The sequence below is a fragment of the Rattus norvegicus genome, chromosome 15, assembly GCF_021556685.1.
Source record: "Rattus norvegicus strain SHRSP/BbbUtx chromosome 15, alternate assembly SHRSP_T2T, whole genome shotgun sequence".
Lineage (NCBI taxonomy): Eukaryota > Metazoa > Chordata > Mammalia > Rodentia > Muridae > Rattus > Rattus norvegicus.
Window position 1 is genome coordinate 50,684,967 of NC_141548.1, and position 27,398 is coordinate 50,712,364.

At 48.7% G+C, this 27,398-nt stretch overlaps 1 protein-coding gene and 1 long non-coding RNA gene across 2 annotated transcripts in view; both read right to left on the reverse strand.

The window, feature by feature from the left end:
• Positions 1-692: 692 nt before the first annotated feature.
• On the reverse strand, positions 693-18,754 carry Rhobtb2 (Rho-related BTB domain containing 2). The gene is made up of 10 exons (NM_001013133.1): positions 18,394-18,754; positions 14,282-14,483; positions 13,099-13,202; positions 11,797-11,982; positions 9,941-10,959; positions 9,550-9,668; positions 7,506-7,656; positions 2,162-2,250; positions 1,357-1,462; positions 693-1,233 (listed from the first exon to the last, which is right to left on the reverse strand). The coding sequence occupies exons 2-10, from the start codon at positions 14,471-14,473 to the stop codon at positions 1,013-1,015; spliced, it is 2,187 nt and encodes a 728-aa protein (NP_001013151.1). The 5' UTR covers positions 14,474-14,483; positions 18,394-18,754; the 3' UTR covers positions 693-1,012.
• Positions 18,755-22,148: 3,394 nt separating this feature from the next.
• LOC103693695 (uncharacterized) overlaps positions 22,149-27,398 on the reverse strand; it is a 29,995-nt gene continuing 24,745 nt past the window's right edge. The window contains exons 3-6 of the long non-coding RNA XR_015638906.1: positions 25,651-25,833; positions 23,794-23,926; positions 23,371-23,477; positions 22,149-22,356 (exon numbers count right to left, since the gene is read on the reverse strand). This is a non-coding gene — a long non-coding RNA (uncharacterized LOC103693695). The remainder of the gene's footprint in view (positions 22,357-23,370; positions 23,478-23,793; positions 23,927-25,650; positions 25,834-27,398) is intronic.

Consider the following 27,398-nt stretch of genomic DNA (forward strand, 5'->3'; position numbering starts at 1 on the left):
CAGACATGGAGGGTACAGGTCCCCTCCTGAAAGGCATTGGAGTGGTTGGTACTACTGGCCCTTAGAGGCCCCCATTCAGCTTTATGAAAATGTATACCCTACAGGATCTCTCCTTTTAGAACTTCATTCTTTTGGGGAGACAAAGGATAGAGTGGTCTTGGTGGTGCTTTTGAGTTTGGGGTTCTCCTGTTGGGCTGTTTTTGCCTCCACTTCATAAAATGCAATACTCCCCAGAGGCAGGGGAAGAGACCCTGGAGGAACACGGAATTGCTAAGCACAGACCCCACCCTTCCTCCTCCTACATCCATGCCAAGGGTAACAAGTGCAGGAAGGCTGAAGTAGAAAGCTCACATTGTACTGAGGTACTGCCTACAAACCTGAACATTGAATCAGTGCTGATACCCACCACTAAGTCTGCACTGCCTGTAGTCAGCCCTGAAAAAATACTGGCAGGATATAGTTTATTCCATTCTCCCCGTAGCAACCTCACCTCACGGTATAGAAGCCTTGATGTGGGCTCTGAAGACTTTTTTTCTACCCCGACTTCTCAAGTAAGGATTTGAGTAAGCCCATGGGACGATGCTCACAAAATACTTGCAACCCTCAAAAGCCTGTTGATGGGAAACCATGACCAGCTCCTGGGAAGGAAGCTGTCTCTCTGGTCAAAGCAGACACCAATACAGACAAGCCCATGAACGGAAACGTTCCTCCATTGACTCTATTGTCAAGTCCAGAGAGAAAATACCAGAGCTCTGAGCTCTTTCCTGCTCCCCACCTTGGGGTAGATGTTTTCCTGCCCTGCCTGGAATTGTAGGTGGACCCTGTTCTGATCTGCAGGGCCTGGCTCCTCTTAGCCTGAGCCACACTGGCTGGTAAGAAAGGCTCTGCCCTTAGGGTTCTGGTTGGGTGAATTCCCTCATCACCTGTCGGGTCGAGGGGATGGTACAGAAGAGCAGAAGGACAAGGGCTAATGAGGACAACAGCAGTGGGATCAGAAGAAGGTGGCAGCATCTCAGACCACAGCTGAGGAGGAGGAGGATGGGGATGCCGAGCCCGCTGCTGAGGAGGACGGTGATGAAGGACTGTTCCAAAACAGCCACCGCCGCTTGGGCTGCCTCCGCAGGTGTAAATAGTCCTCCTTCTCTCGCTCCTTCCGCGCACGCTGATAGTGGTCCTCTTCTTTCAGGTACCAGACTGGCGGCCACCGGTGCTTCTCAAAGTACTCCTGGTTTTCTAAAGCACAGTGCAAGGAGTGCGAAGTTAGGAGGGTCCCTCAGGGCAGCGCTAAGCCTACCCTTTCCGTGGTTCGGGTTAGCTCCTGACGCAGAAGCGCATGGGTCTGACACAGAGACTCACCTGGAGACATAGCCTTCATGTCTCGAGGGAACTTGCGGCACACGTTGTTGTAGTTGGTGCAAATGTGGTGAAGACACCAGTCGGCCAACTGGTACGCGCAGTGGAACTGTGAATGGTACAGAAACACATCCCTACTGGAGCCAGGACTCCACATAGAGGCCTGTGAAGCAGCAGCTCTGGGTAGCACCCTCCCACAGATACTCTGCAAGTCATAAGGGGCCCACCCTCACAAGCATCCCTTCCCTTGCCAGAACTGAGCAAGACAATGCTAGACACAGCTCCTGGACCCTATTACCAGCCCCACAATTGCCTCCAGCACGTGTACTACTGATGTTTGGTCCCACATGCCCATTCTCTGATATCTACTCTTCTCAGCTCTTACCCAACCAGGATTCCCTTCTCCTCCCATCTGCAAACAAAACAGTCTGCACCCAAAACTGAACAACCGAGCTTAGAAAACCCAGCACCAGCCACAATCAAAAGCCCAATTCCTGCCACCGTGACTCCTTTGCTTGGCAATAAGGAAGCAGGCAGTTAACTCCAGAGGCGCCATGGAGTCAGCTAACCTCAGTACCCCCTCTGTGATCCAAGCCCTATCCTAGGGTCCCCTCTGATGACCTTTGGTCTCAGTCCCTTTATCTCATGGCCAGCTCTCTTTGCAAATGTCCAGACGGTTTCTAGTTGCTTCCTGCTGGGAAGCCGGGGCTGTACACTATACTGACCCATCACCTCCCACAGCCTTACACACTGCCTATGGGCAGAGCCTGGAGTCAAGACTCATCACTTCCTCCCCTTGCCACAATACCTGTGCCAATTCCAGGAATACAAGGACATCCCCATCGATATCCACCATCATCTGGGTTGCCTCCATCAGTCCAGTCACTGTGTACTGCTCTGTGACACACATACAGCAACAATCAGCTGAAGAAACACGACAAAGGCCCTATAGTGCTTATGAATGGTGCAGGGGATTGCTGCAGGAAGGAAGGAGTTCAAACTGATCAGGCCAGGGCTAAATCCCAACAGGCCAGAAAGGCCAAAGGAGACTTTAAGTTTGTTGCTATTAGAGGGAAAACAGGAATGAGGAAAGACCTCAGTCAGGTAGGAACCGGAAATGGAAAAGGCTGGGGAGCTAGCTAAGAGGTTTTTTTCTTTTCCTTTTTTTCAAACTACACAGGTCCCACCATATAATCTGCTACACAGAAGATCACAGTCCTCGATACAATAAGTCACTGATGGAAGATAGCCTGAAACCTCATGTTTGTTGAAAATGAAGACAGCCTGTGAACTCTGACACAGAACTGTGGGTTAAACCTACTTATTCAAATTAATTTCAACTTTACTATCAAATAGTGTATCACGCTTCCAGTTTCCACTCAAACATTTATATGAAGAATAAACCCCCTTGGTCCTGAATTTAATTAAAAGTATCAGAATAAACCCATGAGGTATTCCGTCCTTAAAAAAATGAGCATGTTTTTCCAGCTCCTCCAACAGGAAAGATCAGGAAAGGAAGCATCACAAGACCATTTCTCTTGTCAACTGTAAGAAACCAGCTTCCAGCATGTATAGGGCCCTGGGTTGGTTACCACAGACCAAATCTGAAACAAAAAGGTGGAGCTAGGACATCTTTTTCTTCTAAATAGCAAGGATGGATTCCAGAGCAAACACAAAGAGACAGCTATTGGCTAAAGGTATAGTATTTGAACTTCAAAAATAATACATTGTTGGTTGTGGTGGTGCATGCCTACAATCCTAGCACCCTGGAGGATTCAGCAGAAGAATCAGGAGTTCAAAGCCAGCTTAACTACAAAGCAAGTTCAAGGCCAGCCTGGACTTTATAAGACCCTGTCTTAAAAACAACAACCAAACAATAGAAATAAATACAATCAAAGGAAACGAATCACATTTGTTCCTGGTAACACTTTTAAAATATACACACATAAAAACTGGTCACCGTCAAGGATGGGAGGAAAGAGCTCTATCTCAGAAACTCAAAGAAAACGACAGAGGAGTCCTGTTTTAACTGCAAGCTCTATCACTGGGTAACCAAACAGATGGGCGTTTCTCACTTTGTAGAAGGGGATGGCTGAGTTTGGGATAGTATATTTTGGAACATCTAATTAGTTGATAGGTCTAGCCAGTGATACTAAATGACTGTTAAAACCACAAAAAAAAAAAAAAAAAAGAAAAGAAAAGAAAGAAAGAAAAAAGAAAATCAGACAATCTTTTTTCTTGGTAAAGAGAAATTACTGAAGGCAGTGGTTTTTTTTTTTTTTTGGTTTTTTTTTGTTTGTTTGTTTTGTTGTTGTTGTTTTTTTAAAATGCATCAGGATCTAGTCCTCAATCCAATACCCAAGAATACAAGAAATATGGTCAGGAGAGAATTATATTAACTACACCATGAACAGAGAACTGTGGGAGTGGGGTCATAGCTCAGTAGGTAGAATGCTTGCTTACCATGCCTAAAGCCCTGGGTTCCATCCCAGCACCACATAAGCTAGGCATGTCATGAGACGAAGGAGGCAGGAGAATCAGAGTATGAAGTAAGTCTAGCCTACAGAAGGACCCCATCTCCAAAAAAAACCAAAAAAACAAAACAAACAAAAAAACAAACAAAAAAAAAAACTTGAGTTTGATCCCCAAAGTCCATAGGATGAGAGGAGAGGACCAACTCCCAAGAGCTGTCCTTCGATCATCATACAATCAATCAATCAATCAATCAATCAATCAATGTATATTTTAAAACCAGAGTAGGAGTGTGATGTTTACTTTCTGTCAACTTGGCACAAACTAGAGTCAATCTGAATGAGGGAACCTCTATCCAGGAACTGCCTCCATCTGATTGCCTGTTGGCATGTCTGTGGGGGCATTTTCTATGTTGCTGATTGATGTGAGAGGGCCCAGCCCGCTGTGAGCATAACCAACCCTAGATAAGTGGTCCTGGTTGTATAAGCAAGGAAGCTGAGTGAGTCATATAGAGCAAGCCAGGAAACAGTGATCCTGGGGCTAGAGAGATGGCTCAGTGGTTAAGAACACTGATTGCTCTTCTAGAAGTCCTAAGTACAATTCCCAGCAACCACAAGGTGGCTCACAACCATCTGTAATGGATCTGATGCCTCGTCTGGTGCGTATGAAGACAGCTACAGTGTACTCATATGCATAAAATAAATAAATAGCCCCTGCCTAGGCTTCCCTTGATGATGGGCTATAAGCCTAACACTTTCCTCCCCTAACTTGACTCTGCTCATTTTTTTTTTTAAATCACGGTAGCAGACAGTAAACAATGATAGTTGGTTTTCAATAAATAACTTTAGGAAGCTTTTTGTTTTTTGTTTTTTGTTTTTTTTATGGACAGGTACTCATTGATTAAATGAACTTCAAATGATAACACACACAAAAAAAGTGAAACTAAGCTATAATGCTTAGAGGAAGTGAACTTGGATGATGAAACTGTAAACGGTAAGAAAGCAAGTCCATAGGCATTACTGTAAGAGAAGAATGCCTTACAGTGTGGGTTCCTCTTGGGAGAAAAGAGGCATCTGTAATGGGGAGAGAGAGCTGATAACTAATGGTGTGGCCAGGGAGGCTCAAGTTCTTGGCACTCATCAAACTGAGAAAAGGATTTTGCTGTAGAAGTCATCAAGCAAAATACATATTCCACTTATTCGTGTCATATTTAACAGCAGACAAGATGAAGTATGAATTGATAACCTCAGAAAATGTAGCTCATCAACCACCCGAAACTCAGCAGGTCCCACAGATCCTTCACGACGCAGATGGACAGTTGTGGCTTAGTGCACATTTTCCAACTTGCACAGATCGTCTCCAGAAAAAAAATAATTAGATGTTACTTTCTGCAAGGCCTTCCACAGGGCAGTGCAGTTTGACATTTTAAATGGTAGCTGTGTGAAAATTACCTGTATGGGCTTAACCAAGGGTGCTTCTCCAATTTGTTTCCAATTCCCACCCTAATGAAAAGAACTCCTAGAAATACCTTTATGGGTTTAGTTTTTCCCCAAGGTCATTACTTTAGAGATGGTCTTCTGAAAACGGAATTAGTCTGTGTCAGATTTTGAAAAGTCATGGCCTCTGGAAAGGTCGCACCATTTTCCATGGGCACCAAAGAATGCTAAAAATGTAATCTAAGACACAGTTTACCCTACCCTAAAGACCCTCATGCCCCTCACTTGGGTCATTGCACTCCCTCTGTAGGTCTGGTTTTGTCCTGATCAATGATTTCTGCCTGCTTTCTGTGACTGCTAAGTCTCTTTTAATTCCTCTCTCGTCTCAATGCTGACTCCCTGGACTCCATCCTTAATCTTAATTAATTTCCCAGGGATCCAGTAGGTTTGACCCTGGCCCTTGCCTAAATCCTGACTCAAGTTCTAAGGCAACTCTCTGCCCTCTCCTGACTTGCCCAGGAAAATCAATCCTGACCTCAACACTATCACTTATATCTAAGACAACAACTCAAACACCGACAGCAACAGAAAATGTCTGCCTGGGTCTCCATCTTTAGATCCCCTTCCCACTGTGAGCACCTGGCTGCCTCCTGCTGCATCTACTAATTGCCCGTGTCATCCTTGCATCAAAGGCTTCTGGGATTGGCTCATTTTAAAAGCTGAGCTATAGTTCTCATAATATTCCCTCTTTCCCTCTCCCTCCCCCAATCCCCACATGTGTTTTGATACTAGAAACTAGACCCAGGGCCTTGTACAAGTAGGCAAGCACCACCACTGAGCTATATCCCTGTTCCTACCCTCTTTCTTTGAGACAAGGTTTGCTAAGTCCCCCAGAATAATTAAACGGATTCTGTAGCTCAGACAAAACTTGAATTTAGGCTGCCTCTGCCTCTGCCTCTCCCTCTCTGCCTCTATGCCTCTTTCTGCCTCTCTGCGCCTCTCTCTGCCTCTCTCTGCCTCTCTCTGCCTCTGCCTCTGCCTCTGCCTCTCTGCCTCTCTGCCTCTGCCTCTCTCTGCCTCTGCCTCTCTGCATCTCTGCCTCTCTGCCTCTGCCTCTGCCTCTCTGCCTCTCTGCCTCTCTCTGCCTCTCTGCCTCTGCCTCTCTGCCTCTCTCTGCCTCTCTGCCTCTCTCTGCCTCTCTCTGCCTTTCTCTGCCTCTCTCTGCCTCTCTGCCTCTGCCTCTGCCTCTCTGCCTCTCTGCCTCTGCCTCTCTGCCTCTCTCTGCCTCTGCCTCTCTGCCTCTCTCTGCCTCTCTCTGCCCCTCTGCCTCTCTGCCTCTCTGCCTCTCTCTGCCTCTCTGCCTCTGCCTCTCTCTGCCTCTCTCTCTGCCTCTCTCTGCCTCTCGGTGCCTCTCTCTGCCTCTCTCTGCCTCCCTGCCTCCCTGCCTCCCTGCCTCTGCCTCTGCCTCCCGTTAGTTCTGATTACAGCCCATAGCACCAAGCCTAGCTTTCACAATCCTTAGGAGGAACTGTGTGTTAGTAGCTTGTCAATGTTTGCCTTATGTTTCTGAAAGAAGGAGGAAAGAATGAAGTCAAAGAAGAGGAAGGAGAGGAAGAAGAAGGAGAGAAGAAAGAACAGGAAGCCGACCAGGAGAAAAACCATCCAGTAGAAGCAGAAAGATGTTCTGTTCCCTGTGACCTCTTGACCTTACCTGAGTAAAGGTCAAAGTGTCATCACCTGCCAGAGATCATTTGGTGATGCCAGGAGACCCCCCTCCTCCGCCCCTCATGTACACACACACTCACACACACACACACACACACACACACACACACACACACACACCGTACACCTATGTCCTCAGGCAAACACACACACTGTACACCTATGTCCTCTATGACACATCAGCAGACTAAACTTTTTTTTTAATGTGCGTTGGTGTTTTGCCTCCGTGTGTATCTATCTGTGAGGCATCAGATCTCCTGGATCTAGAGTTACAGATGTGAGCTGCTATGTGGGTGCTCAGAATTGAAGCCAGGTCCTCTGGAAAAGCCTCCCAGTACCTGTAACCACTGTGCTATCTCTCCAGCACCCAGCAGACTGAATTCTAAGAGCACTTTTTTCCCTTGGTGTCCTATCCCAGCCTATCCCCAGGAGGAGAGAGGTAACAAAGGATGCATAATTACTCCCTGGGGTCTCTGTGACCTTGCCCCAGGGAGGTCCCTGTACACTACAGTTAGTTACCTGTGAGGGCAACCAAGTGCGGCAGGCAGAGGCGGTTAGCCAGGACGATGAGCTTCATATCATCCAGGTCTGGGCTGGAGGTGAACATGCCCGTGTAGAGGTACTCCAACACAGCCCTCATGCAGCTCTTGCTTGTGTATGGAAACACCACCTAGGGAGGAAGAAGCAGGCAAGTGGCATGAAGTCTCCGGTGGCTCAGAATTCATCCTGACAGATAAAGACCTGACTTGGTGACCTGGTCTCCCCCTAGTAACTAGCCTTCTAGGCTGTTCCTGAATCTGAAATCCCAATAACCTTGGCTCAGTGACTTGACAGCATTAGTTGAGGGGGGCTCTGGTGCCTTCTAAAAGGACCTACCTAGATTCTTGGCATCTCCCTGAAGCTACTCTGGTAGGGATGATGTTTGAAGGGACCATTTGGGTCAGCCACTCCCCAGAGTTCCCTGTACCTGCAGGGAATAGCTGAAGTGGGCTACAGAGTGCGCAAAGGGAACTGGCTAGTTGCTCGGTGCTGCTGCTCTGAGCCTCTGGGATCACTTCACAGCAGCACAGAAACAAAACCTGCTTTTTTTTTTTTTTTTTTTTTTATCAGATGGGAGTCTCTCTGGGCTTGCTGAGAATTGGGCGGAGCTTTAAAATGTGTGTCTATGGTGCTGAGACAGGTCCAGGCCACACAGGCCCCCTACAGGAGGGCTTCAAAGAATTCTGGCCATATTCTGTATGTCCAACTCTTTCTCCCACTTGAGAGACCAGTTCAGTTCTTAACTATTCAGCTTAGCCTTCCCTAAGCACTTCCTTCCCAGAAGTCATAGGGAGCTCATATTTCTAATTCACCCAACACGACTGCTGATTGCTCTTGGTTTGTTTGTTTGTTTGTTTGTTTGTTTGTTTCAGTCAAGGATCTGTTAAGGATGATCTAAAGGATGGGATTTGGGGGGCAGGAGGGATACCTGACAGAAGTCAAATAACATGTCCCCCACTCCAAAGAAATGGCAGACAAGCTGGGAAAACTGCATGGGGAGACATTGAACTTTATACATCTGTGCAAAGGTTAATCTTGTTAACTATGAGATAGAATGATGACCAACTGATGGTCCAGGAGTCAGAGAAGATGGAAAATACCTAAGGCTGTCACCAGGCTACTCTGCTTGTCTAGGAGGACTGAAGAGGAACCGGACAAAGGAGAAGATTTCTAAGGGCTCATCAACAAACCCCTTCCAACTCTAGGCTGAGTTGGTACCCAAGAGGGTGGCAAATGAGGAGGAAGATGGCTCAGCTGAGGATGGGCACAGATCACAGAGAACAGGGACTGTATTCATTATGTGCTTTCATATTCTGTACTTGATGCTCTGACATCTAGAGCCTGGGAGGTCCCTTCTAGCCTACAAAGCCAGGAGCTAGACAGGAGCTGCCTGCAAGTGGTCTCCTTTATCACACTCACATACCAATCTACCATTTCCTGGTCCAATCACCCTAGAGACAGGATCAAAGGACCAGGCTACCTCCACCTCTACTTCCTGACTGACTCCTGCTCTTCTCTGCGTGGCCCCTCTCAGAGTGCATTTCCCCGCCTTAGTGTCTCTATCAACCCACCTGGTCGGTGGCATTTTCTCCTGATCTGTTTGTCTCCCCATAGCTCAGTAATAATAAAACCCATCTTTACAGACACTGCCGACTCCAGCTTGGAACACGGGCTTTTCTGTGTGTCTCAGGGAAGCCACAGAGTATATTAAGGAAGGAAGAAACTATCAACCCTGAGTTTCAGACCTACCCTCTTTTTTTTTTTTTCCTAGTTGCATAACTTTGTGCAAGTTGCATAACTTCTCAGGGTATCCCTTTCTTTCGTATAACAGGTTTGGCTAAGATAGTATAATTTCCTCTCCTGGAATATTGAAAAATCCTTGGCAACTCAAAGTATCTCATAAACTTGTTTTGGGTCCATCACTGTGCTTAGAACATGACCAGGGCTGAGGAAAGTACCATTAACTGACGCTATCTCAAATTCAAAGAGGTAAATATCTCTCCCTTCCCATCTGCAGTCTCACCTCCCTGGTAGAACTCTCCACAAATGGTCCCCCAAACATGGCAGCCATCCAGTCACAGCTGGAAATCAGCAGAGGCTTATGGGCGCTGATGGTCCCATCATCCAGGATGAAGGTCACATCTGTTCAGGAGAAGAGGCATCATGTAAGGATACAGTGGCTGTGCGGGAGAATCAGCCCCAAGCAGCCACTGGGTCCTGACTACCCACCTGCCTGCTGGAGGAATGTGATACGAGTAATAGGCTGTAGACCACCAAGCTATTGGCTTGAGCAGCAAGACAGCCATATTTGTATGGCATAGGGAGCTGAAGTCAATTCTGAATACTAGGATAACCTAGGCTCCTCAGAAAATTTCCTAGAGAGAACCCCTTCTTCTTCTAAGTGTGTTCCATACCTGAAAAGGTGCCCTTTGCCAAACACTCCTTAACCCGGTTGGTCCGGCGTACATGGAAGGCCTTGGTGATCTCCTGATTCATGAAGGCCTCGTTGTTGAGAATGTTGGCCACCATCATACGTAGATCAAAGACCTCTAGCAGCTCGGCAATGTGAGCGATATGCATGAGGTCCCGCTCATTCTCACCTAGCTCCCCTGTGTACAGGTACTTGAGAACAGCCCGGAAGGGCCCGGGCTGAATGGAGTTATCCATCTTCACCACCACCATCAGCCGGGATTTGAAGGTCAGAGGATCTTCTGCCATCTCTTCCTGGATACTCACAAAAGCTCTGCTCCAGGAAGACAGCACACGTCCTCTGCCTGGCAGGTACCCTGTTCCATTACCCCGTAAGATCCCGTCACTGGTTGAAGCTCTGAGGCCAGCTGGACCAGAGCCCCCAGCCTCGTCCACACTCTCACATACGTCAAAGCTGGCTGCCCGAAGCAGGAAGTCCCGCCCATGGTGGTGATGGTGATGATGGTAGTGTTGCTCAGGGTAGCTCCGGTGGTCCTCTGGGCGGGGGCCCCCTGGCCCTGAGGGGCCCCCCAGCTCCCCCTCACTCAGGTCCATGAGGAATAAGTCATAGAATTTGGAGGAGGAGGTGGAGAGGTAGATTTTGTGGGCAAAGATGCGCACGCGCTCCTGCAGCACCAGGATGACATCCGCACAGAGCGGGTCTTCCAGGAGGTGGGCGGGGCACTCCTCGCTGCTGGAGGGGGGGTCGGGCACCACGATGATAGGGGGCGGTGGCTTGGGGGGAAGGAAGGGTGCTTGCAGAAGAGGCCGCTGCACATTGCGCAGATGAGATTTCCAGAACTGCAGGTGGCGGCGAGAGATGAGTGCAGCCCGGATGGCATTGTCAAAGACGTCCTTGATACCAAACTGTGCCACCACGCTGGTCTCGTAGTAAGGGATCCCCAGCTCTTTGGCCACTTCCCGACCCTTCTCTGGGGGGAGGATTTCATTGGGCTTGATGGGCCTGGTGAGTGAGAGAAGGGAAAACAAACTTGTGTTGGTGATGGAAGGAGCCTGGCCATTTTCTTCCAGGCTGGAGAGGCTGCTCGTATCTGCCCTTGACCCCTCTCTATTCTGCCTGGCCCTCCGGTCCTTTAGGAGAGCTTCAGTTTCTATGCTACACCTTATTGACTGCCCCAGTTCAAAGCAGGGACTGCACTCCCCGCTCTGCTAACTTGCATGCAAAGCTTCACACTAGCATTGATTCACAGGCAGACAGACACCCCTTCAAATCTGAAAACGATCGGTTCCAGGATATACCTCAGTTTCCAAATCTGTGGAAACTTGAGACCCATGTATAGAAGCTCACTGTTACATAACCTCTACATACCCCGGCTCTTCTTTAAATCACTTCTAGATTATTTATAAGTGCAATGCTGTAATTGTTATCATGCCATATTTGGGGAATAATGACAGGAGTGGGGGAGGTCAGGATATTCACATTTGTTGGCTGAACCTACTACAGCTGTGGAACCTGTGATATGAAGAGCCAACTCTATGAGCACCACAGACTTATAAGGCCCTTTCATATAAATATTCTCACACATGTCTTCTCCCCTCTCTCTTTCCTCATAGAATACAGCACAAGAGTGTTCCCACAGGGGGTGTACAATGACATGGAAGAATGAATGAGTGAGTGAATGAATGAATGAGCATGTTTGTTGTTGATGCTGATGTGAATTTGCTGCAAATCAAAAGAAAGACATAAAGGTCAGTGGGTTTCCTTCTGAGTTGAGCAGGGAACCATAATGGTGCCCTGCCCCCATGTCCTTTCCTTCTTCCTGGGCACCAGTACCCCTACCTAGCCAAAGGTCTTCTGGCCCTGTTAACGGCTTCCAGGTCAGCATAGCGCAGGTCCAGCTGGCAGCCCACCAGAATAACAGGAGCTCTGGGGCAGAAATGCTTGATTTCTGGGTACCACATGGTCTTGACATGGTGGAGGGAATTAGGGTTGGCAATGGAGAAACACAAAACCACCACATCGGATCTGTAGGGTGAGAGAAAAGTTATCGGTACAGAAAGCTAATGGTGGTTAACCTGTCCCTGGAAAGAGGAAAACACGTTTCTTGCTCCTTATCCCCTCCACTACAGCCTACCCCTGCCTTTTGAACCTATTTCCACATGATACATAATAACAGTGACTATAATTTACGTAGGCATTTTAAAGCACAAAGATTCATTTGGTCACACGGCTATCTCATTGGTTAAATTGGTTATCATTTGGGGCTGAGAATATAGCTAAGCAGAGGAAGCGATTTCTATGCAAGCATGAGCACTTGAGTTCAAATCCCCAGTACTTAAGTATTCACAAGCCAAGCATCCCTGTGTGCGTTTGTGTCCCTGGCACAGCAACATGGTTGGGGGTGGAGGACAGGAGTGGAATCCCTGAGGCTCTCTATCCAGCAAGTCCAGTCAAAACTGTATGTTCCCGATTCAGTACAAAACAAAAACAAAAACGAAACAAAACACCTAAATCGGAGAGCAAAGAAAACATCCTGTTGTTTACCTCTAGCCTCATCAGTCATACACACAGGTACAAGATGCCCTCCCTGCAAATTTGCACACACACGAGCATGTATATGCCAATACACATATCTAGACATACACAGGAATTACTATTTTGCCAGTCCTGGTGGAACAGGCAAGCTATCTGGGAGGCCTGGGGCAAAGAACTTCCAGTTCAAGGCTGCCTGGGTGACATGGGCACTGGAGGAAGACCTTGTCTCAAATACAGCTCTTCTCTTGTTTGTTTTGCTTTGCAAAGGGCTAGAGCTATAGCTCAGTGGTAGGGCACTTGCCTATGATGCACGATCTCTTCTTTGTTTTGCTTTGCAAAGGGCTAGAGATATAGCTCAGTGGTAGGGCACTTGCCTATGATGCACGAGGACCTAGGTTCAATGTCCAGCATTGAAATTAGAAAAGGAGGAAGAAAGAACTGATGACCATCTCACAGTGAGAAAAACCATCCGAGAGCTGCTCAGAGCTAGTCGGTTGCAGAGCTGGAACTCACACCACACCTCCAAGCCCAGGATATCCTCAGCCCCAGGGAATGCCCACCACCATATCCCCTCCTCTCACTGCAAGCCCTCAAGGCCTTCCCTACCTTCCATAAGCAAAACGTCGATCTTTGTGGTGGTCTCCGAAGGTGTCCCAGAGGCGCAGGGAGACACTAACATCATCTACGACATCTCGGGAGCGTTCTAGCACCTGGGCATGGGGGAGACAGGACAATGGTCTTTAGGGGCAGATGCCAGCTCAACCCCAATGGGGAGGACAGGGCTGGTACATGTGTCTTGTACAAGTTGCTGTCCACATGAAACCTCTGGTGAATAAATGAGGGTAATCTCCATGCTGCGCAGAAGCAGGGGAGACCTTAAAAAGAGAAAACTTCTTGCCGCAGAAGAACATGTTATTACTTTGGGCTATGATTGCACAAGACATGGTACTCAGCCAAAGTTAAAATCCTAGCCACCGGCTTACCTATTTGTGCTGGCTAGTTTCATGTCAACTTGACACAAGCTAGAGTTATCCATCTGAGAGGAAGGAAGCTAAATTGAGAAAATGTCTCTATAAGATCCAGCTGTAGGGGGCTGGAGAGATGGCTCAGTGGTTAAGAGCACTGACTGCTCTTCCAGAGGTCCTGAGTTCAATTCCCAGCAACCACATGGTGGCTCACAACCATCTGTAATGAGATCTGATGCCCTCTTCTGGTGTGTCTGAAGACAGCTACAGTGTACTTATATTCAATAAATAAATAAAATCTTAAAAAAAAAAAAAAAGATCCAGCTGTAGGCTATTTTCTTAATTAGTGATTGACTGGGGAGGGCCCAGCCTATGGTGTGTGGTGTCATCCCTGGGACCGGCAGCCTGGATTTTATAAAAAAGCAGGCTGAGAAAGCCATGAGGAGCAAGTCAGTAAGCAGTATTCCTCAATGGCCTCAACTCTGCCTCCAGCTTCCAGTCCTGCCTGAGTTCCTGTCCTGACTTCCTTCAGTCATGGACTGTGGTGTGGAAGTGTAAGCCAAATAAACCCTTACCTTTCCAACTTGCTTTTGGTCATGGTGTTTCATCACAGCAATAGAAACAGTAACCTGAACGTCACTGCAAACACAAATGGTCAAAGATACCTCCCTGGGAGTGAACCTCCATCAGACCTCTCTCCAGAGACTGCTTCTGCTTCATTCACCTCTGCCCCACCCCTAGCGCCTCTCATGAGCTCCAGGAGACACCAAGCTACAGTTCAACATACAAAACATGGGCCCCCAACCGAGGGACCTTAGTCTTACCTCCTGGCATACACGATACTGGTCGATGGCCCACACTGTGGGCACATGGGTGGCAAGCAGCTGATACTGGGTAAGGGTGGCATTGCAGGCCCGGGCACAGATGAGCCTAGTCTTGCCCACAGCGTTGTCCCCCACCACCACGCACTTGATGGTCTCTACGTTTGGCCTTTCATAATCCATGTCAGAATCCATTAATTGGGACCTGAGAGGCAAGAAAGGAGCTATCAGGACAGTTTGGCATGCTCTACCCCTGAGAACCAGGGTCAGTGTAAGCAGCCCTCCTCGGCTGGCTCTGTCTCCTTGTCAAGCATTGGCACTGACATAGAGAGGAGTGGGCAGCTTTACAGGGGCCCTAGGGAACAGGAGCTCATTCAGACTGAGCAACACAATACCACCAGATGGATCGTGCCTCTCCCTCTGGTTCCCCACCATCCTGCAGCTGGGCTCCTGCACGTTGGCAGTCTGTGAGAGATTCCTGGGCAGGACCTGCTTTGGGCCTGGCCCCACTCCCCCAGAGAGAAGGAATTGGCTTGGTAGCTCACTCATCCTCTGTTCTCCTCCTCTTCCCTGGGGCTGTAGCAGCAGCAGAACAAAACAGCTGAGAGAAGCAGACTTAGGGCCAGGTCCCACCCCTTCCCAGCATGCTCCAGGGCAGAGTCACTTTAAAATTTAATGGACATGTCAAGGCTGGGCATCAGCTCTTCCCAGCTTCCCCTGTTTTCCCCTGGCCCTCTCAGATGGTAAATTTCCAAGACCCAGCCTGTTTACTTCCATTCTCCTACCCTATCCTCTCATTGGCTAGGAGAGGTTTTTCTGCCAGCCTCTTAGAGTAGGAAGCCTTCTATGTACCTGCTACAAGCCTCCCCTTTTCTACTCTGGTTCAGTCACATTGCCCACGTGTCTGCTCAGCTGAAGGCCTACTTTGAGACAGGGATGGAGATAGTCACAGCCTAGAACGATACACTCTCTGCTACATGGGCCTTCCCATACCCAATCTGGGGTACCCACAGCATCCCACATCAGGCTCCCAAGAGTAAGATCTACTTCCTTCAAACCTACAGAGGAGAAGTTTGGACTGGAAGACCCTCATTGCTTCCGCATTCTGAGAAGCCAGACAAATTGTCTATGTGGGGAACTGGCTGCTAGAAGAAGTTGAGGGTCAAGCTTAGCTTAAACTTCTGCCTCAGTTTCCTTCTGTGACAGGCAGAGAAGTAGCTTGTCCAACCCAGAGGATAATTGACCAGATGAAGAGACAGAAGGCCCTTCTGTAGCTAACATGTCATATCAGTGGTTACAAAGATGAGGCTGTGGTTTGAGGAGACTTTGAGGAGACTCTCTCCACTGGTTTCTACCCTCCTAGAAGCAGAATAGGGAGGAAGCAGAGACAGGGCAGGTGCACTTAGGGTTATCAGTGTGTCCCCTGCTCATTCCCTATATGCAGTGAGCCATCTCTGAAGTAAGCCTTCCCAGGTACAGGAGGGCTGGCTGAGCCTGAGCACAGAGTCGTCCTGGAGGCTGCCCAGGCACTTTACTGCTGAGCCATCAAGACCAAAGCCAAGTCACCAGCAGCAGCAGAGAAGCTCTGTCCCTGGCACACTGAAATTAGATGCTAACATGCAGGGATGCAGAACTGAGATGCTCAAGTAACACGGCAACTGGGATCTGTGCAAGGGGATGCAGCTCAGCAACCTAAGCAAAGAGTGCAGCAAGGACTTTTCAATAAGACAGGTTTATCATCCTCCTAAGAGTCTTACAGCATCTGGATCCCGGCACTAAAAAGGGTCTCCACTAAGCTCTGGCCCAGTCTACATGGCAACCACTGCATCATTACGATGCCTTCCTGGTCCTGTCCACCAAGCAACTGTTAAAGCCATCAGCTTTCTGCTTCCTCTTCTCTGTCCTGAACAGTCTCAACATCTGAGGGATGTGTGGGTACCAGGAAAAGCCACGTGGGTGTGTTTCTGCTTTAAGGGGTGGAATAACAAAAAAAAAGAAGAGGTAAGACAGAATCTCACGTATGAAGACAGAAACCCACAGGCCAATAGCACTTCCTTCTATAGTTAGGATTCACTAGCATGCAGGTCTGGAAGCGAATGGGAGGGGCCTGGGTTCTTTAATCCAGGGCCATGTCCAAGTACAGCTGCATTATGACCTAACAGACAGACGGACAGACAGACAGACACACACACAAACACACACATGCACACACACCCCTTGTGATTTCATTTCTAGAGTTCTAGAGTTTTCGGAAGAGGAGAGCAAGTCAACAAGTAGGAGAGTAGTAAATGAGTTTAGAACACAGACTGCTTAAATTTCTAATCTAATCTGCACACTGAAGCCCAGGCCTACTCTGACTGCCCCTTCAGACTTCCCTGACACATCTACTGACTGGCACTTCCTTTTGCTCATCATCATCCCTACATTAGCAACTGCAAGCTTCATTGTCCTATCTAGAAAGAGGCAAACCACTGGACTGGACTCAGTCTCTGCCTCCAGAAAATGGGTATGAGGGTGTTGGAAGAAAATTCTTGAATTTTGGTAAATTCACACCAAGGGAGCCAGGGTGGAAGGAGGCATTTGTCTTCTTATGTAATATAGTATTATATAATGCTAGATTGCATATCCATATGTGTAATTATATCTCTCTTTAAGATACAGGCTGGCCCAATTAAGCCAGGAGAACTTTTTGTCTAATCAGGCCTGTCTTAAATGAGGATCCTATCCAGGAGACATCATGGCAATATTAATATAATTTCTGCTCTAGAATATTACTATTTTCTGGATCGCTGCTGATGCATGACAATACAAACCATGCAGTGAACTTCCCCACTGTCCCTTTCCCTCTGGCACACTCTTCTTCAGTGACTGGAGACTTTTCTTCAGCCCCATTCCTTCAGAGCCTCCTGACCATCCTCCACCCTGACCTGGGTATCACAACCTTCAACTCACTCCATCCACTCTCTTGACAATCCTAAAACCACCAATATTTCCTCCCCCAACTCTTGTCCCCAAATCACCGCCCGCTCTTCACAAACAGTGTCCTGCACATCAGCTTTCCCAGTTCTTTGTGCTCTGTCCAGGACATATCTGAAGGTGTACTCAGATTACCCACAAACCTCAAGGGCTCCCATTCCCACCCCCGCACCCCTACACACACTCTTTGCAGAGCTCAAAAGCCCCTCTTTCCCTCCCACAGCTGATAGGAGGCTTGTTCATCTGTGGCTGCCCTAGTCTGGTTGTCAAGGAAACGACAATCTCCCTGGGAGCCTGGCTTGTCTCCTAGCAACCAAATCCTACATCCTGCATCTTACAAAAAAAAATAAATAAATAAACGTGAAAGGGAGGAAAATCGAGAAAACGAAAGTAAAAATCAAGGAAGATGGATAGAAAAGAAGAATCAGGAGGAAAAGAGCAAAGGAAAAGTGGGTTTGGAATTAAAGGAGCTCCCACTGAGGAAGCTGACATTGTAATATGGGCGAAGGTGGAGGGGTGGATCCTCCCCACTCAGAAAACGTAAAGCAAGGCCCAAAGGGATCTTAAATGATCACGTTAACAGAAACAGAAGCCTAAATACAGGATAAACCTTTTCAACCCTAGAATACCCGAACATTAACAAAGAAAGCTCAACATTTCCATCAGTAGTTTACCAAAACTCAGCTGGACAGATCACAGTGGAGTTGGACTTCAAAGAAACAGCTAGCTCCACAGCCGTCAGCAAACACCCCAACTGTACTGGTTTAAAAAAGAAAGAAAGAAAAGAAAAGGGGAAAAGGTGCCTCTCTACCACTCTGAACCTCTTATTTTCCCTCCTGACATGACGCTCTGCACACACAATTTTTTTTTAAATGAAATAAATAGGGAAGGGGGAGGGGCACGCCACACCGATGCAAAACATGTAGTTTTCCCTAAAAACACCCAAGAAAAGGTTAGTTTCTCTTCCTTCTGAACCAAGCAGCCTCAGCAAGTGCCCAAGGGAAGAGTGGAGCTCAGGGGAAGGCAGGAGAGAGACAAGCAGGAGAGGGGTGGGCGCTGAAGGCTGAGCCAAGGCGAGGTAGCACGTTTGCAGAAGCTGCTTGCAACCCGGCCATAATAGAAATCAATCGTGTACTTACACCACTACATGTGACGGGGTAATTTCTAGTGTAGGGAACACATCTCTTCCTGCTAAGCACGCTCATTTTAGTGAGCTGTCTGGGGTCACTCTGCGCGTGCAAGTTGGGGCGCCACCGACGCTGCTGCTCTGTGCTGGAGATCCAACCTCCTAGGGTCCCAGTTCAGGTGCGATCAGAAGAAACTCTGGCACAAGAGCCCAGGTCGGACCGCGGCGCCTGAGCAGCCTGGGGCGCTGCACTGCAGCCACTGCCTCTTCCGGATCAGCATCTCCGCGCGCCCCGGGCGCCCAATGTCATGGAGGCTCGAAGAGCCAGGCTGCGCGCAGCCGCTCAGACCTCCAGCCGCTGGGCCGCGCCGCCGCCCGGCTGCGCTGCAGAGGTTGCGGGCGGCGCGCTAGAGAGCCAAGCGCCGGGTGAGGCCGCCGCACGCGCACAGCCTTAAGACGCCCAGCGCCGCAGTCCCCGGGACCGCTCACGACCTCCTTTTTTCATTCACAAAAAAAGCAAAGTTGGGGGGGGAGAAAAAAAAGGGAAAAAAATTGCACCCAGGAACAGTTGCTGTGACAGGCACCGCCCACAGCGGCGCTCGGTTGGTGGAAAGGGGAGCGAAGGGGATTGGACACCCGGCGGCCACGCCCGAGACACGCCCCCAGTCCCGGGCACGCCCCTCCGCTCTTGTTCTTTGCACCGCCTCCCTTTTCCCCTGGGAGCCACGAATGGCCAGCAGCTGACCTCGCCAGCCTCAAAACCTAGCTGGCCCCTCAAGATGGTTTTCCCCGGGAGGCTAGGAAGAAACTCATCCGGCGGTGCGCCCTGGGAATGCAAGTCAGAGGGCTACGGGAAGATTTTCTTGTTTCTCCCTAATTCAACCAAGCCTCTTACTCGCACACAACTGCTCTATCACCTTGCTTTTTCGAGTACTGGGGACCCTTTCTTCCTGCATTTTCCCTGCAGCTTCGACTTAGTGTTCTTAGTGAGTTTTCTGTCCATACCTGTACTTTCTTACCTGTCTGCCAAGACCTTCAGAGGTTCCTATCCCAACCTGTTGTCACAGAGAGTCCACTAGTATCTTCATAACTTTTCAAAGAATGCCATGGGGATATGAGCCAGAGAAACCCCACCTAAGTCTTTTCTGGGTGCTCTTCTGTACAGCAAGCCAAGCCAAATATGGTGGCTGTAATCCTCAACACTTGGGTGGGTGGGTGAGACAGAAGAATTGTCATGAGTGCAAGACTCGCTTGGGCTACAAAGCAAAACCTTGTCTCTAAACACTAAAATAAAAATGGGTTGAATCTGATGCCATCCATGCTGTTTATTGGAAGGAAGCATCCGTGGTCAAGGCTGGGTTTGGTAGAATGATCTGGACTGCTAGGAATTATACATCTTATCAATTATCTCTGAACAGATTTTTTTCCCCTCCATCTTTATTAACTTGGGTATTTCTTATTTACATTTCAATTGTTATTCCCTTTCCTGGTTTCCGGGCCTACATCCCCCTAACCCCTCCCCCTCCCCTTCTATTTGGGTGTTCCCCTCCCCACTCTGGACAATTTTTAAAGCCTAGACTGGCAACCTTCACCAGTCAACCTCCCCTATCACGCTTCCAACCTTTTTTTTTTTTTGAGAATGTGGATCCATTTTAATGTTGGTTTATGCAAAATATGATATGAAAGAGAGATCCCTCTCCAAAGTCAAGTAAAAACTGAATGTTGGCCAAGTTCAGTGGCCAAAATACACATCTCTAACCCCAGCATTGAGGGTATTGAGGCAGGAGGATGGAAAGTTTGATGTCAATATGGGCTATGTAGGGAGACCTTGCCATAAACAAATATTCAATTTGTATTGTCTGTAAGTGTATATGATTAAAAGCTGCTCACCAGGGCACCTTAGTAAGTGTGTATTCAGGCTCATTTAATCATCGTGCAGTAGGTAGATACTTCACTGACCTCCGCCTCCAACATCTACTGGAGAGAAGGCTGACAGTGACTGGAAGTGCTTCCTCATACTTCCTGTTCAAACTCAACCTTCATAAAGCAAATACTAGTTCAAATCCATGTTTAAGAAAGAAGATAGACTTTGCTTGGGTATGTTCCTCCTCTGCCTTTGGCACAGAAGAGTCTCACTTCATTATTTATGCTCCTAAGAGTGATTGTACCAAAGGAAAACACAGTATAAAACCTCTATGGGTTCCTACAGCAGGCAAGGGCTCCCCCTATCCCTACCCCTCCCCCACCTAGTCTCTCTACCCAGCTCTGCCACCTGGGTGCTCTGGTGTCACCTTTCATGGATCCTGCAACATGTCACTTGTACAATGCTGAGCAGGCAAAGGGTTCTCTCTGCTAGAGGAGAGCTAGAGGTGTGCCACTGAGCCTGGAACTCTTTAGCCAATGTCTCTTCTTGGGAGAGAAAGCCAGGCTGGGTCATGGGAGGGTTTGGGATGTCCAGTCTTCGACCAATGCAAATGTCAAAGTTGTAAACCTACTCATAGCCAGTAGAATGGCCAAGGCTGGGCCACTGGCTAGCTAGAGAGGTGGCCTGAATCGCCACCCCTACCTGGGTACACAGTCCCCAGTCCCCACTTGCAACTTTTCTTCAAACAGAAGTTGTACTGGATAGTTTTGTGTTGACTTGACACAAGCCAAAGTCATCTGAAAGGTGAGACCCACAGTTGAGAAAATGGCATCGTCAAATGGAGCTGTAGGCAAGCCTGTATTTTCTTAATTAGTGATTGTTGGGGGGGGCCCAGTCCATCCTGTGTTCTGTAAGGAAGCAAGCTGAGCAAGACAGATGAAGCAAGCCAGGAGGCAGCATCTCTCCACAGTCTCTGCATCAGTTCCTGCCTCCAGGTTCCTGCCCAGTTTGAGTTTCTGTCTTGACTTTCTTCAATGATATGGGAAGTATAAATCACACAAACCCTTTCCTTTCCAATTCGATTTTTGCTCATGGTGTTTCATCACAGACAGCAATAGTAACCCTGACTAAGAAGTCTTCCAGTCACCTCACCTCTCCAGCATTCCCAATCAGAGCCACTCAGTCCTGTTTTGACATGGCTGTTTCTCTCTCTCCTTCCCAGAATCCTTATCCATCTTTGGGACCATGCTAGCCCATAACCCTACCCAACCTTTATCTTTATTCTCATTCTCTCTCTCTCTCTCTCTCTCTCTCTCTCTCTCTCTCTCTCTCTCTCTCTCTCTCTCTCTCTCTCTCTCTGTAGTTTATAGAGGCAGAGTTTCTCTGCATAGCCCTGGCTATCCTGGAAGTCACTCTATAGACCAGGCTGGCCTCAAACTCAGAGAACCTATGCCCCTGCCTCCACGGTGCTAAGATTAAAGAAGTGAGCCACTGCTGCCTGACTTTATCTGCTCAACCTCTCGGTGGCAGACCTCTGAGGCTGGAATTTCTTCAACAACACCTGGCAGCCAGCAGCTGTCACTGTAGGGCGGCAGCCTCCCATCACCTGAGCTGACCAGCCCATCTCGGAAGCCTGCTTCTCCTTGCTTCAGGTTTCTTCTCAGGCCTAGAGTTCCTGCCCCACCCCCACCCCACCCCCCTTTTCCCTTTCTTCCTTCCTGGTCAGCCCATTTCCTGCAGCTTGGAGTCAGCTGCTACCTGTTCCGTCACTTCACTCATTAGCTGGTCATCACTTCACTCATTAGCTGGTCATCGGCACTGCCCTTCCAGGCCGACTAGGCACTGCCCTATGGTGGCCTCCCTCCCTTGCATTGGAAGTAGTGCTTCATTGCAGTCTTTTTTTTTTTTTTAAAGATTTATTCATTTATTATATATAAGTACACTGTAGCTGTCTTCAGATACACCAGAAGAGGGCATTGGATCTCTTTACAGATATTTGTGAGCCACCATGTAGTTGCTGGGAATTGAACTCAGGACCTCTGGAAGAGTAGTCGGGTGCTCTTAATCGCTGAGCCATCTCTCCAGCCCGCCTCATTGCAGTCTTACAGATTTCTGCGACACAAAGATAGGTTTCATTCCAGCATTTTCTGCTCCAGACCCCAGCATCCCTTCCCTCACCACAGCTGTCTGTGACCTAAAGCCCCCTTGAACCTGCCTTCTGATGTCACTTCCTCCTTCCCGCCCTATAGCTAAGATAGCCCATCACAAGGCTGCTATTTTCCTGTGGGCAGATGCCTACTCACAAGCTAGAGGTTTAGCTGGAGAGAGAAGCCTCCAACGTGGTTCTCAGGAAGGTGTGCACCTTAAGATCCAGGCTAGTTCCAGCACTGCCTTCTTCCCATGGCTCCCCCAACCTCTTCCAAGGCCTGTGTGTTCCCTGTACTTAACCAGCGACTCAGCCTTCCAGATTGCTAAGCACATGTGCCCATCTCCTGTTGGAGTCACCCCACCCCCACCCCCACCACACCCCCAATCAGACCTTGTGATATGAGCAGGTAGCACCCCTACTCAGAACCTGAACAAAGATCAGAAGTAAAACTTAAACAAAGGCTAAGGTATTCTGAGATACAGAGCCTAAGGAAGGAGAGGGAGCCAGGAGCCCAGGTTCTCCTCGGCTCCCTGACCAGAATAAGACCTCCACTAGGTCCCCATGAGGAGGTGTGGCCTTTGCAGGAGCGGCCCTCTGGACACAAAGATGCTCCGCACCCCACCCCTGCATACTGTAAATACTTAATCTTTCTTTAAAGCAGCCTGGGTGTCACATCCTCCGAGAAATCTTCTAACACTTTCTGTCAACCTCGGTTTCCCTGATCTTCTCCTGTGTTTCACTACTAGCTCAGAACACACTGCTAGTAACAGGGTTCTGTCCCTCTCCCTTTCAATACTGGGAACTCCTTTAGAAGGGACATGCATATCCAAAGGGGCATTTATCTCTTTGTCATGCTAGTCTAGTGCTTCCACAAGCACACAATAGATGTTCAAAAAATATTTGATGGACGAATGAAAGTTTGGAGATCGGCAGTAGAGTAGGGCAGAGGACGACAACACCACAGAGCAGTCACTCACGTGTTGTTCTGAGAGGTCTCCCATGGGCTATACCAGCCTTTTCTTTGTCTTCCCATGATGCTGGATTCCCTCCAGGATCCTGGTGGAAGTGGCAAAAGGGAAGGAAGCTAGATGGAAGGAAGCAAACTGGTGAAAGGAAATAGGCAGACTGAGTCACACAAAGGTCTGTTGGCTCAAATGGAAGGCTCTACCCAGGGCAAGGACATGGCTGCTGCTACCCAAACTCAGAGGTCTGATCCCCTGGGAGCCACAGGGCCCAGCTATGAGGGTCCTGGCCAGGCCACTCTGAGTTAGCTGAGTGATTTGGCAAGGAGCTGCCAGCTGTGAGTTGTAGAACTCTGTGATACTGGACAAAAGTATCTTTTCTGGGTTTGCTTTCTCACAGACAAGGGTCAGTCCACATGACCCCCAAGGTTCACTCACATCCAATAAGGGTGCTGGGAAGCATGGAAGGTTAGATGCAGTCAGTCATTCTTTGCATGGGAGCAGCTCCAGAGCAAATTAGGACTCAGCAAACATGAGTTGAGGACCACAGGGCTGGGAATAGATGTGGAAGCTTTGGAAGGGATGAAACCGGGATTAGCACACAGTGAAAAAAAGAAGAATCTAATTCTGCAATTTTACCTACAGTCATTTAATCATTATCTCAAGTAATCTCTCCTGTCTTCCAAAGGTCACAAGAGTACAAGTCACACTGTGTGAAGATACCGGATGGCTATCTGACCTCACTGTCCCTACCTGACCTCTCTGTCCCTTCCAGCACTGAAATCTCATGTCTCCGGGTAACAGGATTCTATCTTCTGTTTGCATCCCAGCCCTTTGATCCCCCAGTGCAGAGCAGACCACAGAGTGCCACTGAGTGAGGCTAGAGTAAAATTCTGAGTCTAACTCACTGATCCAGGACCTCATCAAATATCTCCTATGGCTCTGAAATGACTCTTTATTCGGCAGAGAGCTCAAGCTCTTGGTGGTTTATGTCTCTCAAGAACTGTAAGAACCACCACTAATGCCAGGCCCTATAGCGAGCCGTAGCAAGATACCCAGCAGTAGCATGGTTCCAACTCAAGCTTCTTGGGAAGCAGCTTTCTCAGGACAGAGTTCTGAAGCCACCCTGAGGCAGGCAGGGCTACACCAGAATGAAGCTGGATGGCTCTGCTTCTGTCCAAGAAGGTTGAGGAGAGGACAAAATTGTAGCCCATAGCCAGTGTTGCTAGGCCCCCCAAATCCTCTGCTTCCTACAAGCTTCAGACCTTCCCAGCAAGGGCAGGTGCCATCCTCAGAGCTCCATAGAGCTGAGGGTGTGAGGCTTTAAGGAGGCTGATCACCCCAAAAATAGATTTGTGTTTTTCACAACTTTTTTTTAACAAACTACTGGCATCTCTTGCAGCATGGGGAAAAAATAGCCTCAACTGTTAACAAATAAAAGATTACAAAAAGATTATTAAAAGCCCCAACTGTTCCCCCGTGGGTGTATGTGGGGAGTGAGGTGAGGGAGCTATGCAAATGGATCCTGGGTCTCTTCCCTCTGACCTGCCCCCTCCCCCAGCTGCCAGAAAGCAGGAGGGGCTGGGAGGAGTAAGCCTCAAGGCCAAAGGCAGGGACATTTGCGTGGACCTACAGCCATGTCCACCGTAAGCAGCATTGTCACTGCAGTCCTACTGGTTTCAGTGAAGCTGGAGGACAGAGTTTGGGAAGTCAATAGTTGGAAGGCTCCTCCTTCATGCTAAGGTCAACTTAGCCTGAATTGAATCCCCTGGGTATTGCTGGATGATGTTAAGCATCTTGAGTTTGAGGCTGCAGCTGGTTTCAACTCTGGTGGTAGCGTTGCTTGGGGCTACCCAAGAGGCCATGCAGTCCTTACCTGAGCCTCCCTGGAGAGCACCAGGCTAAAGCCCACAGATCCTTTTTGTGCCTTTGCCCCATACTGGGAGCTTGCTTGATATCTGGACCTCTAAGGATGCAGGAAGGGTAGTGGTGTAAACACCCAGGACACTGAGTTAGTGACTGGGCTCCTGTCCTTGCAGAGGCCTCAAGAAAAAAGATGGAGTGGTTGACTGGGGGACTCTTGTGGTGTCTCTGGCCCTAATCTTTGACAGGAGAATAAAAGCACCTTAAGCTCTGAGGAGCCCCTTCTTCTCTTGAAGCCTGGGATTCATTCAGACCTTCTTCATCTACCTTTCCAGGCTCAGCTGTCTCTTCTCTCCTTGTCTCCCTTTTTCCTCCTCCCTCCCACCCCACCTTCCGTAAGATTCGGTAACAAACACACGTGGTTGAACTTACATAGCTTACAAGGTGAGTAGGCAGGACACCGAGGACCCTAAGGGACATTGCTCAAAGGTCTGGCCGGAGGGACTACTGAGCTGAAGTTTCTTGAGAGAACTACAGTGATGGGAGAACGTCGGCAGCTGTAGCATCTCTGATCTCCTCAGAACCTCATTCTTTCCAGGGCTGGTTTTCGAATGGCTAAGAATGGAGTGAAGAGATATGTGGAGATTGCTGGCAGGCCACTTTGATTGTCACAGGCCAAATTTACCCTGCAGGGTGTGGTCATGACTGGCTTAAGCCCCCTCATACCAGGGAACGTTGAGTGAAAGGAGACATAGGCACTGAGCCATGCCACAAGAGGGCTGACTCAGGAATCCAGGGACCCAACTTGCGCATGAGAAAGGACTAAGAGTTGGTGCTCAGAGTTGAAGACTTTCCGTGGGACAAACAGGACACAAAGGTCCTCTGTCCAGACAGGTGCCTGGGCAGAGGACTGGGAGCAGATGCCAGGTTGTCCACTGGAAGCATGTGCCCCAACTTTGGTTGTCTGGGGATTACTACATGTTCTGAAAAATTCGCTGTTGGTCACAGACCTACCCTCTTCCTCGTGCTACAGGGAGTGCCAGGGGAGAGTTCTCTGGGAGTCTGAGCTACAGGTTGAAGCTCAGAATTAGAGGCAGCCCCAAGAGGAACTTGGAGTGGAGGTTTCTCTGACCCACTTTCCCTACGGGGAGCCTCAACATCCTAGCTTGGGTCACTCAGATGCAGACTTGAGGAGAAGCAGGTGAGTTGAGCTATGAAGTCATGGGTTCAGCTTGGGGGTTCTGGACACAGGCTGCCTCCAAGAACAAGCAGTGGTGTTTCAGGTAGAGGTGGTGTAGGGGGACAGACAAGATGCTAGATCAAGATGGTGAACAGCCTCTGCGACCCATGGCACACTCACTGCCCGAGACTTCACATTCTCTACAAATAAGGCTTGTTTGACCACTCATCCCTGTCATTAGCCTCTTTCTCTCATTCACCAAATACATGCTAATCTCCTTCTGACGCTGGTGCTGGGCTGGAGGTCATAGAGATTAGGAAGTGGAAAGGATGACCGAAATCCAGGTCATCAAGGGACTTAGGTTTCATAGAACAATGACTACTGATTCTATTTTATAGTATACATGCCCAGTATTGTGTGCTGTGAACTGTCTGGTTTAAAATTTTAAAATCCGGTAAGCATTACCACCACCACCACCACCACCACCACCACCACCACCACCACCACCACCACCACCACCACCTTTCTTCTCCTCCTACCCCTTGGCCAAGGATAAAATTGAAATTGAAGATTCCAGAGGAGATAGGTCTGTTCAGGGTCACAGAGCAGGTGGTCAGCATAAAAATCCCCACCAGGCTTCGGAGAGATGAAAATGCCCTGGGGCAGGTACCCGTGAAGAGGAATAGGAGCATGGGCCACCGCCAGTCTGCTCCATAGAAGCACATCCCAGTGTTGGTTGTCTGGGGCTTGCCACATGTGAGGCAGTGTTCAGTGTTCATGACCTGAACCTCCAGATGGCACTACACAACCCTGGCTCCCTTCTAGTCTTGGCTCTAACACCTTACAGGTTTTCCTCGTCTTCGATTTCTTGTGTGGAAATAGGCAGATGGCTGATGTCCCCACCACCACACACACCTCCACCCCGCCACCCCCCTCCTGTTTTTTGAAATTCTGGGGTGTGATCTTCTCATGTAGCTTTGTGTGACATCAGGAAGAGTCA